General features: G+C 45.0%; 1 protein-coding gene across 1 annotated transcript; it reads left to right on the forward strand.

Moving 5' to 3' along the window:
• The first annotated feature begins 14811 nt into the window (after window positions 1-14811).
• On the forward strand, window positions 14812-19118 carry LOC142814687 (uncharacterized). The gene is made up of 2 exons (XM_075893859.1): window positions 14812-16258; window positions 17323-19118. The coding sequence occupies exons 1-2, from the start codon at window positions 14941-14943 to the stop codon at window positions 17751-17753; spliced, it is 1749 nt and encodes a 582-aa protein (XP_075749974.1). The 5' UTR covers window positions 14812-14940; the 3' UTR covers window positions 17754-19118.
• The last annotated feature ends 283 nt before the right edge of the window (window positions 19119-19401 follow it).

Raw genomic sequence — 19401 nt, forward strand, 5'->3', positions numbered from 1 at the left:
ACTACGTGGGGTAGTGGCAGACAATGTCTCATGAATCTGTATAGAAGCCTCATTCGCACCCGCTTAGACTATGGGCCCGTTGTTTATCAGTCTGCGACTCAAAGTGCTTTGAAGATGCTGGACCCCGTGCACCATTTGGGCATCCGCCTTTCTACGGGGGCTTTCCGCACCAGCCCTGTAGAAAGCCTTTACGTTGAGTCAAATGAGTGGTCGCTTTATCTGCAAAGAACTTACATGTCCTTCGTATATTTTCTTAAGGTGAAAGCAGACAAGAAGCCCCCCTCCTACTCTACTATTAATGATTTGTCGAGCTTCATTCTGTTTCGAAACAGGCCTTCGATGAGGCAGCCCTTCTCAGTTCGCCTGAAGGGTCTAGCTGAGGAAACTGGAGTGTCACTTAAACACAATTTAATGGCTCCTGTAGCATACCTGCCACCGTGGCAGTGGCAGGCTATAGACTGCGATGTGTCTTTCCTAAAAGTTACAAAACATGCACCTATTGCCTAATTCCGGACATACTTCCTGGAACTTCAACACAAATACACACGTCCTGAGTTTTTTACAGATGGCTCTAAGTTTAACTCCTCTGTGTCCTACGCTGCTGTTGGCCCATCCTTTTCGGATGCTGGCCCTCCACATCCAGGCACAAGTATCTTTTAAGCGGAAGCTTACGCGATACTTGTGGCGGCTATACACATCAAACAATTACAAATACAAAAAGCAGTAATTTACACGGATTCCATCAGTGTGGTAACGGCTCTGCAAACCTTTAAAAAACAAAAAACCCAGTCCTCGTCTCACTTTACTCCATTTTATGCACACTCTACACACTCAAACAACATCTTGTAGTGTGCTGGGTGCCAGGGCACCGTGAGATCCAAGGCAACGTGATGACGGATCAGCTTGCTGTATCCGTCCACGAAAGCACTGCCACTACACCCATATCAATCCCGGCCCTTGATCTGAAGCCGTCTCTCAAACGAATGCTCAGGGACTACTGGCAGGGCAAGTGGGATAGACACACACAAAACAAAGTACACATTATTAAGCCACCACACCTTAGCCATTGGCCGCCAGTATCGAAATCACGTCATACGGAGGTAATACTAACGAAGCTCAGGATAGGACACACATAAACGATAGACACATATCTTTTGTCCTGTGGCGATCCACCATTGTGTGACAGATGTGGTGAAGCACTAACAGTTCTTCACAATTTAATTCATTGCAAACAGTTATAAACTCTAAGAAAACAACACTTTCTATTACCCTATCGACAACATATACCTTAACACCCTGCAATGTTCGTCGGTCGGGAACCACTTTTTAGTCATAAATTATTGTTAGCGTTTTTAAAAGAAATTTGTTGTTTTCTTATCATATACCCGGGAATTCCGTAGCACGACCTCTCCAAAGAGGTTTTCGCTGCGATGGCTACACAACAAAGCACTCGCCTCACGGCCCTTGGACGCAAGGGTATGAATGAGTGAGGTACATGTGCTTATGCCATACATGTCCACCATCGTTTTTTATTATCACCAACTTTTGTCATCTATTTACACCACACACGCCTTTCATGGCATGGTCATGATTTTATTACTTGTATGTTTTTACACGCCTTACCGCGAGGAATTTCATGGCCCTTATACAGCCGCTTATCACAATCATTGTCCATATCTTAATAAGATGAACTGGCGCTCTTTGGCCGTGAAATGGCCCTTGCGCCACAAAACATCAAACATCATGATAGTGCGATGTGACGAGTAATGAATGGTGAGCAGAGAATTTCAAAGCAGTGTCAAAGTATTGGTATGAGAATGCATGAATGATGTTTTCATCAAGTAGATCGCATGAATAACAGTCTGAAAACTACGGTAATATCTACAAACAAAATATCATGCTATCAATCCCATACAACAAATTACGCACACAAAAACAAAATAAAACCAAAAAGTATAGCAGAAAACGCTCGAATGAACCAGGATGCGTTACGAACTATTTCATGGGGCACAAGCACAATCAATAACACAAAGTCCAGAAATGAACTGCACCGAAAATGTGCAGTGAAAATCTGCGTGTACAGAGACTATTATCAGACTGTGATGAGGCTAGAGCTTATTTCTGCGCTGAAAGAAAAGTCAGTTTGCCTGCATTTTTATTTATACCAGATAAGTTCAACGCGATATTATCTGGTATATATGAAAATTTTGGCAAAATGACGTTTCAATGAACACGCAGCGCGTTTTGAAAAAAGTGGAGAGCGGTCATAGCGAAGCAGGCTAGTGCATGCATGCTGTTCCCAGAGTACTGTAATAGCCACTACTAAGTTTTTTTCAGTAATGGCAATAATTTATTTATTGTAATCTTAGTTGTAACCAAAAAGTACTCGGCTAATCATCAAAATGTAAGTAAGGCAGATGCCCGCATTTTGAAACAACATCTAAATGTGATACTTTCAATGTGGTATTTTTGTGCTGCTGCAATATGATAGTTGCTTGTGCTGCGCCCCCTTTTTTTGCGCATTCTGGAAGCATATATATTTGGGTGATGTGAGGAAAATAATGAAGTTTGAAGACTAGCGCCATATCTTGTCTCCCTCTTTTTTCTTTGCTAGTATGAATTGTGCCACAAATATTTTGTTAAGCGATGTGCCAACTCACCCAAAGTGACACTCTGCGAAAACATCTTTGAGAAATTGCTCGCAATATTTCGTGTTGGTGAGCTAAAAGCGACCTGCCGGACATTGCGTCTGGTTTCAGGAATTGCGCCTAATACGGAAATTCGGACATCCGGTGAATTGAATTTTCATTCCGCGTTTCTGTGCTCGCAGGACGGGCCTCTCGCTGGGTTGTTGTAGGGGCTCGAGAATGCTGGAGAGAACAAGACATCGTATATGCCAATTAACGCCGAACACAGCTTGTTCGATAAGGCCTCTACCTATGACAGAACTGAACGCTTGTGTTAGAAAGAAAAAATGGAAAATACGAAAAAAAGAAAGAAAGAAACAAACAAACAAACAAAGAGAGAGAGAGAGAAAGAAAACCAAGATTTGAAATATCAGAAAATCCTACACAAATTAGGATTTCATGTTGTGCGAAGAATGCGGAGAGAATGTCACTGCGGCGTAATTTGTTCCATTTAGCGAAACGCTACGACATGACGCTTACAATATGAAAAAAATATTGTACTCAGAGTCGCATAATGTTTTATATAACCGGTTTCTTTTAGTTGAGTAACGATGGCAACAGCAATGCAGGCAGAAATGTAGGGCTTGTACTTTCGTATTTGGCAGTTCGACGCAGTACCGCCTGGTCAAGTAAAGGCATTGTTGAAAAATTACGTCATTGATCAATGTAAAAACAAAAAAGAATGGCGTTTCGGGGTCAGTCTCACTTTATTTTGACATTGGTCAGTAATATTTTTCTCAGCAGTGCTTGCGCTTCCGAAAGTGCTAGCCCCCGTTAGTGCTACGCAGACCACCTTCAGTGACTGACACCCAAGTATACAATTGACGTTAACGAGACGCGAAGCCTCTATCCTAGGAGTAAGTAATGCTTACAATATAAGATAGCCAGCATTGCAACCGCACTTGACACTTCACTAACATACTTCTGCACAATCTCTGTTGCCAGACCCCTCTCAAGTGATTTGTAGGGTCTACGTCCCAAAACCACCATACGATTATGAGAGACTCCGTAGTGGAGGGCTCTGGAAACTTCGACCACCTGGGGTTTTTTAACGTGCACCCAATTCTGAGCACACGGGCCTGCAGCATTTTCACCTCCATACAAAATGCAGCCGCCGCAGTCGGAACTCAATCCCGCGACCTGCCAGCCAAATATCTCAGTCACTACACCACCGCGACAGAGCTCTAAACCACACTCGAGACGTTGCGTGGCTCTCTTGTAGAATACTTGAATGCCACGCGGAATGTTTAGGTTCGGTTTTTGCTGGGACCCTCATATTTATTTTTTGCATTCAACGCATGTACGCTCCCTGTGTTGGTTTTTCTTTATGTTTTCACATTTGTATTACTATTCTCTGTTCTCAGCTTTCCTGGATTAACTGCCCATACACCTGTAGCGCATCCCGTATACCACAACTCGTGGATTTGGGTATGTGCCATTCTGGTCTAGAGGAGAAAAGTTGACGACGTACTGTACGGTATTTTCATGGTATTGATATCCCGACAAGCCAGATATACTCCTCAAATTCTCATACTTTCCCATACTAATTTTTGCCTACCTCAGGTTAAAGAGGCGAACATAAGAGCACCTGGAAAAAGGCGGCTAGATAGATAGATAGATAGATAGATAGATAGATAGATAGATAGATAGATAGATAGATAGATAGATAGATAGATAGATAGATAGATAGATAGATAGATAGATAGATAGATAGATAGATAGATAGATAGATAGATACATCGCAAAACAATTCTCATTCCACTAAGGGAAAGAAAAGCAGTAACTCAATCAAACCCATGCCAATCTCTATCTGGCCCCATTTTTCCGAGAGGGGATGAACTCGCGAATTTTTAGGTGTCAAAGCAGCACTGATTGGCACAATCTAATATTGGGAACTTCTTCATTCAGTGAACTAGCTCTGTTTAGGTCATGAAACAATTTGGTCGAGCTAAACAGGCAACGCTCTTGTGTTTATTCCAATCGGGTGAGACCAGACAGCTATGTCAAGGAAAGTGTATGGCATGGATTTGTAGTAATTATAATATAATTATGAACAAAAAACGTGGTCATAGAGATAACTTGCCACGAGCGGGACTGAACCCACTAATCTCACATTCAGCCTTTTTTCTCGCGAGTACTTCATTGCAACGCGAGATTCAAAAGTACGGTCACATGCTTCGTGAAGAGAAACAAAAATAAAGAAGAAACATTTGTATTGGAGCTACACCAACTAGCGACAGCTGCTTGGCTGGGACAATATAGGAAAACGGAAAAATCTTGAGCCGGGCGCCTGAAAAAATGTGTCCGAAAACACAAAAAATATGGAAATTGTGGGATTTTTGAAACCCTCCCAGCTACTCCTATTGTAGCACGAGGCACCTTCACATGGATCAAGACGTCATTTGAAACTGTAATTGAGAAACTTAAGTTCAGTATCTTCTCGATGATTGGAACAAGCTGGTTGTGTCAAATAGAAAAATTGATGTTCTTCATGCGAGTAACGCTCTGAGATATGGGGAATGCAGCCTCAAAAATTTGTTGTAACGTAATGACATGTACCAAAGTAAAAAGCGGAATAAAAACGAAGTACCGATGATCGCATTGAGCAGCCGATCTAAATGACGTCATCGTAAAAGACAACAATTACGGATGTGTAACTCTTATGAGTTCGCTAACGTATGTATTCCATGGGCGCTCTGACAGCAAGCACAGCTAGCTCGCAAATCAACACAGCGAAGTTGATGGCTTATTTGACGACGCTCACTTACTCTGGGCGTTTTGAAAGACAATGGCTGCAGCGCTATTCCACACTTAAATGATACAGCTGAATTAGCGACACTAAACTTTAATAGCGAGTAGCGATACTAAACTTGAATACTTCGTAATTATTTACAGAGGCCGCTTTCTCGAAACTTCAAATCTGCAATGGTTTTTTCGTATGGAGCACCTCAATTATCCCATTACCTACTTGATTCTTCACAAAGTTGATCAATATGACTGCCCAATTTAATGCCTATAGCCATCCCAATTTCTGGGCTCATAAAAAAAGTAACTTTGAAGGGATCCAACGATTATAGCATTTTGGTAATTTTTGAGAATATCGGACACAGTTTTTGAAGAAGGAGGATAACTGTAATTTGAAACTACCGGGAAAGACTACCTAATTGTAATTCTTACATTACTTTACAACCATTTGACAATTTCGTAATTTAATTCATGTTAGAGAAGAATAGTCTGAGCCACACTTTAAGAAAAAAAAAACATTGGCAGATTTCGCGTACAGTGGGAATCAATAAGGTGCGAAGCACAAATATGGAAGTTTGACATGTCACTTTAAAATTAGCACAGCGTTACGAGGTGGCTGTAAATTATGCCGCGGATGAATTCATGTCATGAATATTATAATTGTACGTGTCTATGGCTCTTTCGTCATCCATTCAAGATACGTGATACCAAATTCGGTATACGTAAAGCTAGCGAAACGGCCGTGAGCACACTATCAGCGTAGCATGTAGTGATATTTTACATGACACGCATGGCATGATCATCACGTTTCGACGTCGTCAATTCACGTGAAGTAACACAAATTTGGTACATGTGAAGCTAACGAAACGGCCGCGAGCGCATCATGAGCGTAGCTTGTAGTCACGTTGTTACATGACATGCATCCCATGTTTATCATGTTTTCACCAGCCGCCAGTGATGACAACCGTAGGAGTTTATTCCTAGATCTAGAGATTTTTACCTCGTTCAGTGATTTGGCGCCTTTGTGGTTGTGGAAATGTGACATTTCACGGCCTGATTAAAGGCATTACTAAGTGACCACTCTTTATCACTTAGAAAGGCTGTAAAAATGATAAGTCAGACTATTTCATGTTTTTTAAATTTATACTAGCCTTGGTTTTCTAATCCATTTTGTGAAGTGGATGGCAGTTTCTTGATGTGAGATTAATATAGTATAAATTTTGCGCAAGATTAAGCTATGTAGTCGTAAGAGCTAAGTATACGCCAATCATGAGCTCCATAATTGCTGCATTGTGGAACAAAGATAAATTTTGTCATGTAGTGCACATAAGCACGTGTCAAGATTACGCTCAATACGTGCCTTCACCGAGCATTATCTCCATGTGAAATGCCTAGGAATATCACAAAAGAACAGAGCGAAGAAGACTGAAGATTTGGTAAGGTGGTAGGGGTTCAATATTCCGCAAACGGTGCGACAAAGGGGTCAGTTCAGGTGTTTCAGCCGTTCCGTCATGCCCCTTACATGAAAGCGTCAAAGTGATGACGAATAGATTCGGCCAAACGTCGAGCTGACCGAAAGTGCTGAGGAAAGGCGTAGCTATCAGCCAGTAATCTATCAGTCAGCTATCAGTCATTCTTCTGAAAATATTGCTACAGGGATTGCAAATGTGGAAAAGTAAGAAAAGAGCACCAGCTGTCAAGCTGAAAGTACTAGAAAGGTGCGACAGACTTGCGGTTGACCGAATTATCACATCGATGTCTTCAATGCGTGTGCAAATTCGTGTCGGTGGCAACAGGTGCCATTCGCAAGCATACTATATGCAACTCCGCAGAAAGTGTAGAAGAAGTATCTTAAAGAATGAATATTGGTGATATTTACATTTAACAAGGTTTAGAAGAACTTGGCCACAGCGTACACTATCCTAATACATTTTTAAAAGACAATTAGTCTGAATAAAGACAATAAATATATAACCTAGAAATTTTTCTTGCAATCTGCGGATTTTAGAGGGTTGATTTCGGGATAAAATGCCTCCTTGGGTTGGCAACACTGCCAACCACGTACCTTTGTCATTCATTCACGTCCCGTAATACCGAACTTGGTGTATGTGAAGCACACGAAACACCCGCTAGCATACCATGATCATGACCTTTAGTCATGACTTACATGATATGCGTATCAAGATATCCACGTTAGGGCATGTTATTTGTGTCCGCCATGCAGTCATGTCATACCATACAAGGTTTGCATTATGTCATGTGAAGGAAACCACCGCAAGAGCAGCAGGACCACGTATTTGAAATCATAACTCTACGACATAAATGCATGATTTTCATGTTATGACTTATCACTTATGCTCGTCAAATAGTCATGTTCTGCCAAAGAGATTTTGGCATCGATATGATTATTGAAACGGCCAGAAGACCTAAGTCGTAGGCGGCTAGATAGATAGATAGATAGATAGATAGATAGATAGATAGATAGATAGATAGATAGATAGATAGATAGATAGATAGATAGATAGATAGATAGATAGATAGATAGATAGATAGATAGATAGATATGCTCAAGGTCACTGATGTTCGCCAAGAAATGCTTCGCATTAGAAAAAGTGTTATTTGACTTTCCTTTCAAACCCTTCAGAACTCCACGTATGGCACTCTCCACGTTGACTCTTGTTTGCAAAATCGTGTGCCACGCTACTCCCCTAAAGAGAGTCAACCTGCCTTAATGGAAGTAGTGCTACCAATGCGACAATGACATGCATGAAATCAGATTCAAAATTTTAATGTGCATACCTCTGCAACAAAGCTTCCTTCAACACGTCCCGTAAAAAAAACACCAGGCCTGCGCGGAAGGCGCAGCACCGTTTCAGCGAATGCTCGAGATGCGGCCTTTCAGAGCCTTTTCGAAACACTCATTGGGTAACTGCTGCAAGCACAATAGCTTCATACCCACAAGGGCATTAATAATAAACATTTTTGGGTATTAGGCCGGCATTTTCTCTGATATCCTTCGTCATTCTTCTGAGACCTGTGGTATCCGCTAAACACTTGCAAGGAATTTAGTGCCAATGGTTTATGCAGTGGCTGACGACGATGAAGAATGAACCTTTCAAGAAATCGTAGCGCCACGCCTTCGCCTGGTGGATCGGCGCTGGGACAATATGGGTGAGCGGAGCACCGCTGGTGAGAGCAGACAACGCTTTTCCGCTTTCGCCTGTTTTCATCGCGCATCTTGAGTGGTTTTGGCTGATGTAAGGAGCTGCTGTTGTGAAGAAACCCTTCTTCTGATTGCTCTGACTTCCATTCATGCATGCTAGACTGTGTTGTTGATAATATTAATAATAATAATAATATTAATAAGTTTATTTCATCATCATTGTGTACATGATGACAGGGGCCCGCAGTAAAAGCTGCAAAATCCGAGGATCGTTCTAATGAAAACTCCAAAAAAAAAACAGCTTGACTGAGCTGCCGACCCCTAACTTGGCGAACAGCAAGGATTCAAGAATTAAAAAAAAACACAACAAGGTGTACATAACATAACAGAAAAAGAAAAATGAAAGACACAATACAAGGAAGTACACTTTTAAGGCACAGGAATCGCGAGCAAACAGATAACAGGAATTATGAAAGAAAAAATGATAACAACTCTTTATTTGTCAAGGTTTCAAGGGGTGCATTTTTAGCTGCGAAGCTATTGAGCAGTCGCGGAAGCTGGTTTTCTAGGGTTTGCGTGTCGTAAGTTGTTCTGTATGTTTGAACGTGCCATATATCTGTATTTCTTGTTCTGCATATATGTTTTCGCGGCTCTAGCAGAGCAATCTTACGAAGTAGAAATGTACTACACTTGATTTCACGCTTGAAGGAATGACAAAGACGATACTCATATAATTTAGTTACTCGCACAATTTTGTGCTTGGTAAAAAGTTCGGTTGTTGTGTGCCAGCGAGGAAGGTTTTCCATTACGCGTAAGAAGCTCTTTTGTAGGACGTGTAATTTGTTTAGGTTTTCTTGTGTCGTGGTGCCCCAGACTAAGTGACAGTAGTTCAGATGAGAATAAAATAAAGACTGATAGATTAGGATCATCACGTTCAGCGGCAGCACCTCACGTTTTCTGTAAACAATGCCTATTATCTGCGACAACTTGCTACCAAGATAGGTTACATGGTCGTCCCAGGACAGTTTTTGATTTATCATAACTCCTAATGTTTTAATCGATGGCACTATTTCTAGGGGAATACGCTGAAAACATATATCTCTTGTTAATGCGATTTTTTTTTCTACTAAAAATGACGACTTTAGTTTTTGAGCTGTTTATCTGTAATGCGTTCTTTCGTGTCCAGTTATGAAGTTTGTCTAGTGCGTCATTTGCTTGTTCTGTCAACTCGCCCATATTATCTCCAGCTAGAAATATGCTCGTGTCGTCAGCGTAGCATACAATTTTTGCGAAGGGTATAGCCTGCACAATATCATTTATAAACATGTTAAAAAGAAACGGGCCCAAAATGCTGCCTTGTGGGACGCCACACTGAACAGGCCGTGTATCGGATAAGAATCCGTTTACAACAACTGCCTGCCTACGGAATTCAAGATAAGATTTTACGAGTGCAGATGCATGTCCATGAAATCCGCAACGCTCTAATTTGCGCAGCCATAGTTTATGGTTTATTAGGTCGAAAGCCTTCGTAAAGTCGACATAGATCCCAATAACTATTTTACTTTTGTCAAGTTCCTTTAGAATGTGTTCTTTTTGTTCCAGTAACGCGAGCTCTGTCCAACAGTGTTTTCTGAAACCAAATTGAGAGTCGCTAATTAGGGAATGCTTAGATTCAAAGCTCACGAAGCGCCTATGAATAACTTTTTCAAACAGTTTTGAAAATATTGGTAGTATAGATATTGGCCTGTAATTTCCCAATTGATTTCTGTCACCCTTTTTATAAATTACTGATACACGCGCAAGCTGCATACCACGAGGAAACACTGCCTTAATGATACACTTGTTGAGAATATGCGTAATGTACGTTGAAATAATGTCAAATATAAACCTTATTGGTTTAACTTGGAATCCATCAATGTCACAAGATGTCGTGTTGTTTAGCGTGTTGAATGTACCCACCGCCTCAGCTTCATCAACCGGGCTAAGAAATAGAGTATTTTCAATCGAGGTAATGTTTAGGAGGTCATTGAACACTTTCGCTTCCCTAAAAACGCTTACAAAATGGCGATTAATTTCATTGGCCAGTTCCTGGCCGAATATAGCTTCCCCGTTTAGTACAAGTGTGGAAAGTTCTTTTTCACAACTTTGTTTCCCTAGAATATTGTTTAGCTTATTCCACGTTAAATCAGTGCGACCCTGGCATGCAACAAACTGATTTGTGTAATAATCTGTTCTAGCTTTTTTAAGTTCCTTTTTCAGGCGATTACGGAGATTCTTAAAGATACGCAAGTCATTCACATCTTTAGTTTTGATAAAGTTGTGATACAAAGTGTTTTTCAGCCTAATCTTAGTAAGCAGTTCCTGTGTGATCCATGGCTTCCGAGTTCGGTGGTTGTTCCTCACAACTTTGAATGGAAAACTTGCGTTGTAAATTGGCTTAAGAACATTTATTAACTTGTCGTACGCTATTTCAGGATCATTTTCTTCCAGAATAAAATCCCAGTTTACTTGCACTACATTTTGCCTAAATATAGAAAGGGCATTTTCAGTGATAGGTTGAAAAGAGCGGGTATTGCGAACATGTTTTTTGAACTCTTTTGTAAAACATAAATAAATCGGTAAGTGGTCACTAATGTCAGCGCTAATTACTCCAGATTTTACCCTTGCTCTGTCTATGTTCGTAATAAACAGATCTAGCAACGTGGAAGAATTTGGCGTGATGCGGGTTGGTAAATCAATGACATTTGAAAACCCATTTGCCTATAATAAAAAGTCGAAACTACTTTTCGAAGCATCATTATTCAACATGTTAATGTTCATGTCCCCGCCACATACTAGGTCCAATCGCTTGTCGCGGCAGTATGAAAGCAGAGATTCAAAGAAACTAATAAATGCTGTGACTGAGCCCTGTGGAGGACGATAACACACTGCAAAAAGGGTGCTTCCTGAACACACAGATAACACTTCATAGTCGCTCGTGCATACTGTGAATAACGGTAGCAAGTCTGGTTCCCAAATATTTTTAAACAGCATACAAACACCTCCCCCGCGACCATTATCGCGGTTAAAAAATGTTTGGTACATAGGAAGACGGATAAGATCACAATCATTTTTCGACCAAGTTGCAGTTACCATAATTACATCCAAAGATGTATCTAACTGTGGCAAAAATAAATTTAGGTGCATTTCTTTATTTCCGAGTGACTCTGCGTTAAAATGAACAGATTTGAAAGATTTTGCGAAGGCTGGACCAAGCATTTTTGAAAACTGGTTAGGATTAACGTAGGACGTATGGCAAACAGGTGCCATCTGGTGATTCTTTTATACACAAAAACCTAGAAGTACTAGTCAGACATCTAGGTGAGCTTAGCAACATCGCGGAAGTCCGAGATAGGCTTCGTTGGATGCCTCTCCGCTTTTTTTACGAGGATTTTGTTGTTTCTATGCCAGACGTACTTATAGTCGTTTACCTTTGCCCAGTCTTTTACTTCCTTCAACAGTGCTTTACTGCGTTTTGTGAGGTTTTCCAGCACGCGAATCTCTTTGTTCATTTCCGTAATTATAAGCCGGTTGTCCCACCACGCTTCTCGGACGTTTAGTTTAGTGAAACGACAAATTATTGCGGGAATCTTATCTTGCTTGGTTGGCAAACGGTGAATTGCTGCCACATCGTCGCGTGATAGTTCAGGAAGCTCGTTTTGGGTAGCTAACGCATTTATCTTGCCAACAAGATCTTCTTGTTGAGTCTGTGGTATGCCATGAAATTCCAGATTGTACCTTCGGTTACGCCATTCAAGGTCGTCAAGCTGGCGGTTTAGCGATTCAAGTTTCTTGTCTTGCATTTCAAGATTTTCAATCCTGGTACGTAGTTCTTTGATGCTGCGCTCATTTTCTTCGGTGCGCTCCATTACATCCGTCATCTGATCGGACATGAACTGCACAGACTCTTCTATCTTATTATGGTTTCTTTCAGGGGCATCAAAACATCAAGCTTTTGATTGATCGCCTGCAGCATCAAAAACACATCCCGTACGCAAGGTTCGTCATCGGTTTTTTCTGTTTGCCCACGATTTTTTGATGGTCTGCACTTCAGACATTTCCAACTTTTGCGATACGCATCCCCTTTGGACTTCAATGTTGCGTCAGACACACCCGCACATTTTCCCGTATGATACGGGAGCTCACATAGAGTGCACACTATGCCATCGCTAGCATGCTCTAGTAACTCTTTACACTCAGGGCATTCAATGTTGTCAGGCATAACACTTTTTGGCGGAAGCAGCGACAAATATGAGCACAGGCAAGAGCCAAGTGAGACACTTTACAAACCTGTAACAGTACAGGATGATAGGTTAGGGCGACGTTCCAGTAGCCACCGCTGCCGCCAAAGTGATGCTCGGGCGAAGAAGAGGTCCCTTTATAGGCTGCGATGACCGCGCCAAGTGCAGATGCGGCAGGTCCCGTGAGGTCCCGTGTCGATGAAGTCAGCAATTCGTTGTCCCTTCGGTTGTCGGCCACGTTGTTATCGACGCATGTGCGGCAATTTGCTGTAACAGTACAGGGCGATAGGTTAGGGCGACGTTCCAGTAGCCACCGCTGCCGCCAAAGTCTCACATAACCATAATCATCACTGAACATGCCCAATAAGGCAAGCGGCGGACGCACTTGCTCGGTTCTGGGATGTGATAATACGTGACAGTCACTAGAGGTTTATTCATTGCTTACTCGCCACGGTGGTCTAGAGGCTAAGGGACTCAGCTGCTAGCCCTCATGTCGCGCGGTTGAATTCCGGTCACGGCAGCCTCATTTTCTATGGCGACGAAAATGCTTTGGGCCCGTGTGCCTAAATTTCTGGAGCTTTTCACTACGGCGTCTCTCATAATCGCATGGGGGTTTTGGGACGTTAAACCCCAACACTTATATTACTCAATCAGTGCTTAGTGCTACTTCATGGCTTCGATGTTTGTGGTTCTACAGCTAAGTTGGACGTTTGTTATCTGTGTCCCCACTCTGATTACGGGGCTGGGATTTTACACACGAAGTACACCGTGTAATTTATTACGCAAATTGATTGAAGCGTGAGGCTTAGATACCTCATTAAAAACTCACAAGGTGCCCTCCACCTAAGACGATTCGATGGCGAAAGCCATCTTCTTTTTCTTCTCAGTCAATTTATTGATCCTACCCCACCAGTCTAAGACTGTCAGCAGGAATTTTCCGTGGTTGCAAACCTGTCTTGCATCGTGGCTGAAGACAGCGCTGGTGTAGCTTGGGCTTGGGCAGGTGCCGTTGTGGCTTGAAGGGGGCCAGTGCCCCTTTTGCACCCCACGGCCGACGCCCCAGCCCGCCACCATTCACACCACCCTTTGAAAACTTGCCCTACCAAACGAGGTTTGCACTGCCTCCAAAATCGGAGGCACAGCAAAACTGATTTTGTATTCGCTCCATGATCAGACCACATTGAAACCAGCACGTATGTGATTCGATGACGTTATCAGGTGAAGTCACGTGATGTGATGACGTCACCATTTTTGGCGATGTCTGACGTCATATATGTTGTCATCCCGTGATGGTTTTTTTCGATAACTTGACGTCGCTGACGTGGGGCGGAAACGTTCGAGTTTCATGTTTGATGAGTCAACTAAGATTTTCACCTATAAACAAAAATTGACCGTTAGTGGCTTTGGCGTTGCGCGGCGTCGGCGTCAACAAAAGTGATGCAAAAATCATCGCGTGATGACGTCACCACACGACGTCATCGTGACATCATGGATCACCAGATTGTGTAAAGCCGTTATGACGGTCCTATGATTACGTTATGAGACGACATCCTCACTTTGCACTGTGTGTTATCGTCTGATCGGCCCACCAATCACGCAGGCCGAGCAGAACCAGGTGCAGCGCTGAAAGTCTGAATCGTCTCCAGTTATAAATAGGTGCAAAGCCACTTTAGCTGGAGAAAACATTCACCGAAGAAGGGGGGAGGGAGGACCAATAAATTGACTGAACAAAAAGACGCAGATGGTTGCGCCTCTCTGGGTAAATACTTAAGAAACTGTTGTATTTGTTTCGTTTGTAACGCCAGCAAAACCAGCTGCGCGCGCACCATTTCGTTTGGGCCCTGTGCGCCTTTATTCTCCCTTTCCCCCCTCCCTTCACCCTCTCCTAATGCCAATGTATATAACCATGCTGCGGACAATAAACGCTGTTCGTTGACTGCCTGACCATCGTCCTTGCTGCTTAGCTGCACGCGCCTGAGTTACGACAGTGGCGACGAGCCCGGAAACCACCCATGCTGCCGTGAAAGTTGGAGCCGACGGCCTGCCGCAACAAGTACCGGCGACCATGACCAGCCTCCAGCTCCCAGTGTTCGACGACACAAGAGATAAGTGGAAACCATACCTTGTTCGGGCTGAAGCGTATTTTGAAGCAAATGCCATTACTGACTCCGAAAGGCAGAGAGCACTTCTGGTGGCAGCACTCAGCACGCAGACTGTGCAAGTGCTAGCGGGGCTAATTGCACCTCGGACGCCGAATTCCCTTACTTACGCCGAAGCGGTCGCAGCATTAAATGACTACTACGATCCCAAGCGTCACGAGATTGCAGAAAGCTACAAGTTTTTCACCCGTTGCCAACAAGAAGGGGAGTCGATGCACGCATTCCTAGTCGAAATACGGCGCATAGCAGACAATTGCAACTTCGGAAGTGCGCTGAACCGGATGTTGAGGGATAGGATTGTTTGCGGCGTACGCTCAACTAACTTGCGCAAGCAGTTACTGGCACATAAAGATTTAACCCTCGAGAAGGCTGAATCAATGTCCATTGCAGCCGAGGCAACCGACAGCGATGTAAAAGATATGAGTGCAGAGCCGCCGACTGTGCTAAAAATGCAAGCCCATCATCGCTCGCCCTCTCGAGGTAATCGCACACTAGGCGCGTCGCATGACTGCGGCCGATGTGGAAGCACAAAGCACGACGATAACGCCTACCGCTGGGTTAACGCACGCTGCTATCACTGTGGGCGGCGCGGTCATTTGGTAAAGAAATGCTACAGTGCTCGAACTGATGCAAAGGTGGGAAGGCAGGCAGTGAGTGTAAAGACACTGACAGTTGAAAGCGCGTCTAGCAACGACGACCTGGATAGCGCACACGTTTGGACGTTGATTTCGGGAAGAAAAAACGGTTTGGAACCACCCATACGCCGCACGTTTCGATGGGGCAACGTAGACCTTGCCATGGAAGTGGATACGGGTTCCCCAGTGTGCGTCGTATCGCGCCAAGTGTACGATCGACACCACGCACAGTGGCCGCGCTTACAACCACCACGAATCAAGCTGTCATGTTACTCGGGACAGCTTCCGGTGTTGGGGGAACTCGAACTCCCAGTGAAGTATAAAAGTGTATCTGTGCCTTGCCCGCTCATCGTGCTTGACTGTGCAGGACCCAGCCTATGTGGCCGCGACCTCATTGCTTTGCTTAGCAAGACGGGCGTTCCCATTGGAGACCTGACTGAGCCGGACCCTACAGCAAGCGCCGAGCCAAGCGACCCTATGCTGAACCGACTGCTCGGCGAGTTCGAGGATGTTTTCTCAGCAGACCTTGGACTAATCAAGGGTCCACCAGCCAGCCTAAAACTCAAGGAGACAGCGACACCGAAATTCTGTAAGCCCAGATCTCTTCCTTACGCCCTCCGCGATAAGGTCTCTCGTGAAATTGATCGGCTGGTGTCACTTGGTATTCTATCGCCCGTGCAACATGCAGACTGGGCTACACCTATTGTGGTCGTTTTGAAAAAGGACGGGAGTGTGAGGATATGCGGTGACTTTAAGGCTACCCTTAACCCGGCATGTGAGGTGGAGCATTACCCTCTTCCGGTGATAGAGGACATGTTCGCAAGCTTAAACGGAGGCGAATATTTCAGCATCTTGGATTTAAAAGATGCATACAATCAAGTGCCCCTTGACGAAGCGTCCAGCGGGCTGTGCGTCATTAACACGCACCGAGGGCTTTTCCGGTATAACAGACTTCCGTTTGGAATAGCTTCCGCACCGGCCATTTTTCAAAGAAAGATGGATGCAGTACTCGGCGGGCTGTCGGGTGATCAAGCCTACCTTGACGACGTGCTAGTGTCAGAAGGCAAGAGTGATAACGGAGAGCAGCTTAAGAGAGTGTTGGAGCGGTTCCGAGAGCATGGCGTTAAACTTGGGATTGACAAATGCAAGCTTCGGCAACCTTCTGTGACTTACCTTGGCCATCGTATAGATCGGCAAGGCCTCCACCCCTTTGAAAAGAACGTAGACGCCATCATGCAAGCCCCGCGCCCGCGTAACGTTAGCGAATTGCGCTCGTTCCTTGGCATGCTCACGTTCTACGCACGTTTCCTGCCCAACATGTCGACTGTGCTCAGCCCCTTGTATCAGCTCATGGAAAAACGAGCCCGTTGGGAATGGCGGGAACCGCAGCAGTCAGCGTTCGAGAAAGCGAAAGAAATTTGAAGAATGCGCAGCTTCTCGTTCATTTTGATCCCAACAGGGAACTGAAGCTAGAACGTGATGCTTCCCTGTATGGCGTGGGTGCTGTTCTGTTTCACTCGGTGGGAAATGAGCACAGACCAATCGGTTTTCGCTCCAGAACGTTAACAAAAGCGGCGCGAAACTACTCTCAGCTGGAGCGAGAAGCCTTGGCACTGATTTTTGGCGTTTCTCGTTTTCGTGACTACCTCCTAGGTCGGCAATTCACCCTGGTAACCGACCATCAGCCACTGCTGGGACTGCTCAAGCCTGACCGCCAAACGCCGCCGATGGCCGCCGCGCGCATTCAACGGTGGGCACTGTTCCTAGGAGGCTACCAGTACAAGCTACAGTACGTTCCGGGGAAACAACTCCTGACAGCAGATGCCCTCAGCAGACTACCAGCCCCGGCGGCAGCGGAACCAGTAGCCGAAGGGGAGCCTCCCGAGTACGTCCTGTCGTTGGAGGCCCTGGACGAAGGTATAGTGACGACGCACGAGTTGCAGGAGCTCACTGCCAAGGACTCGTTGTTAGCCTGTGTGGCGGAATACATCTTTCATGGCTGGCCTCAAACAACAAGTGGAATGGCGCCCGACTTGCTGCCCTTTTTGATCGCAAAATGGAGCTGTCGATGGCTCACCGGCTAATCTATTGGGGCAACAGAGTCGTCATACCACGGAAGGCGCAGGAAAGGATGTTGCAGCTGCTACATGAAACACACCAAGGCTTCTCGGCAATGAAAGCGGTGGCACGGTCACTGTTTTGGTGGCCAGGGATGGACAGGGACGATTCAGGAATTGTCGGCGCAGTGTGTAAGCTGTGTAGAAAACCTGCCAATGCCTGCGGCAGCACCACCGGTGAGTTGGCCGAAAACGGCCGAGAGGTGGTCTCGAATCCACATCGATTTTGCGGGCCCAATAGCCGGCAAAATGATACTTGTGGTGGTAGATGCTCACACTAAGTGGATTGAAGCAATACCTATGATGCATGCGAACACAGCGGGTACTATTCGCTGCTTACGAAGTCTGTTTTGTCGGTTCGGAGTGCCACGCACAATCGTGTCCGATAATGGCACACAATTTACGAGCCAGGAGTTCGCCACATTTTTAGCAAGAAACAATATTGTGCACTTGCGTACAGCGCCTTTCCATCCTCAGTCGAATGGAGCAGCGGAAAGAGCAGTGCGAACCCTTAAGGATGGCTTGCGGAAAATGCAAGATGGCTCACTAGAAGATAACATCATGCGCCTGCTATTCCATTACAGGAGGACCCCGCAAAAAGAAGGAAAGTCACCCTCGGAGATGCTTCTCGGTTACCAGCTGTGGTTCCGTCTTGACACCTGCCTGCCGCCCAGGGATGAGAACTGGTCGGCGGGTGCAGACGATTGGACCATCTCGCCAGGAAGCAGCGTTTACGTGCGCAACTACGGTGCCGGTAAAAGATGGACGCCTGGACGCGTAAAAGCTGCGTCGGGGGCGAGAATGATAGCAGTGGACACACCAAGAGGGTTAGTGCAGCGTCATATCGACCAAGTCCGCCGCCGCCGGGAATGGACGCCGGAGTCTGCAACTGCGGGGACGACTGAAGGCGCGGACGCTGAAGCTGAACCTGCGAGCGTGACTACTCCTGTCCCGTCTCCTGCGTTGCAACGCACGTCCAGGCGGAATGAGCAAGAGCGAAGCCCAGAGCTGCCGGCCGCGGATGGTCGGAGTGAGTTTTCCCCACCAGCTGCTACGGAACCTCCAGTCGCTACGGACGATCCCTCGCCTGAGGTGGTCCCGCATCAGCCAACGCTGAGGCGATCGACAAGAGTTAGGAACCCGGTACAACGGTTCCACTTTTAAGAAGGAAATGTTGTATTTGTTTCGTTTGTAACGCCAGCAAAACCAGCTGCGCGCGCACCATTTCGTTTGGGCCCTGTGCGCCTTTATTCTCCCTTTCCCCTTCCCTTCACCCTCTCCTAATGCCAATGTATATAACCATGCTGCGGACAATAAACGCTGTTCGTTGACTGCCTGACCATCATCCTTGCTGCTTAGCTGCACGCGCCTGAGTTACGACAGAAACCCTGCGAATTTTTTTTTTTGCGCTGTTACGTAGTGTTCATTTTGGTGTGTACTGCATTGTTATGCTCAATCGTATTTGCTTTTTTGACCCTAAACCCAGAGGCCTGAGGCCTCACTTATTTTTGCTTCGCGCATCTTTCTCTCTCTCTCTCTCTCTCTTGTTTTTGTTTTCCTGTGTCGAGGCAAAAAGGGCTAGTTGTAGTTTCATGATAATCGATACAAACGCTAC

This window comes from Rhipicephalus microplus, chromosome 4 (assembly GCF_043290135.1).
Source record: "Rhipicephalus microplus isolate Deutch F79 chromosome 4, USDA_Rmic, whole genome shotgun sequence".
NCBI classification, from domain to species: domain Eukaryota; kingdom Metazoa; phylum Arthropoda; class Arachnida; order Ixodida; family Ixodidae; genus Rhipicephalus; species Rhipicephalus microplus.

Coding starts and splice junctions, on each gene's coding strand:
- LOC142814687 (XM_075893859.1), top strand. CDS start 14,941: ATGACCAGCCTCCAGCTCCCAGTGTTCGACGACACAAGAGATAAGTGG. Junction 16,259..17,322: donor GACAGCGACACCGAAATTCT/GTAAGCCCAGAT, acceptor ACTACCTCCTAG/GTCGGCAATTCACCCTGGTA.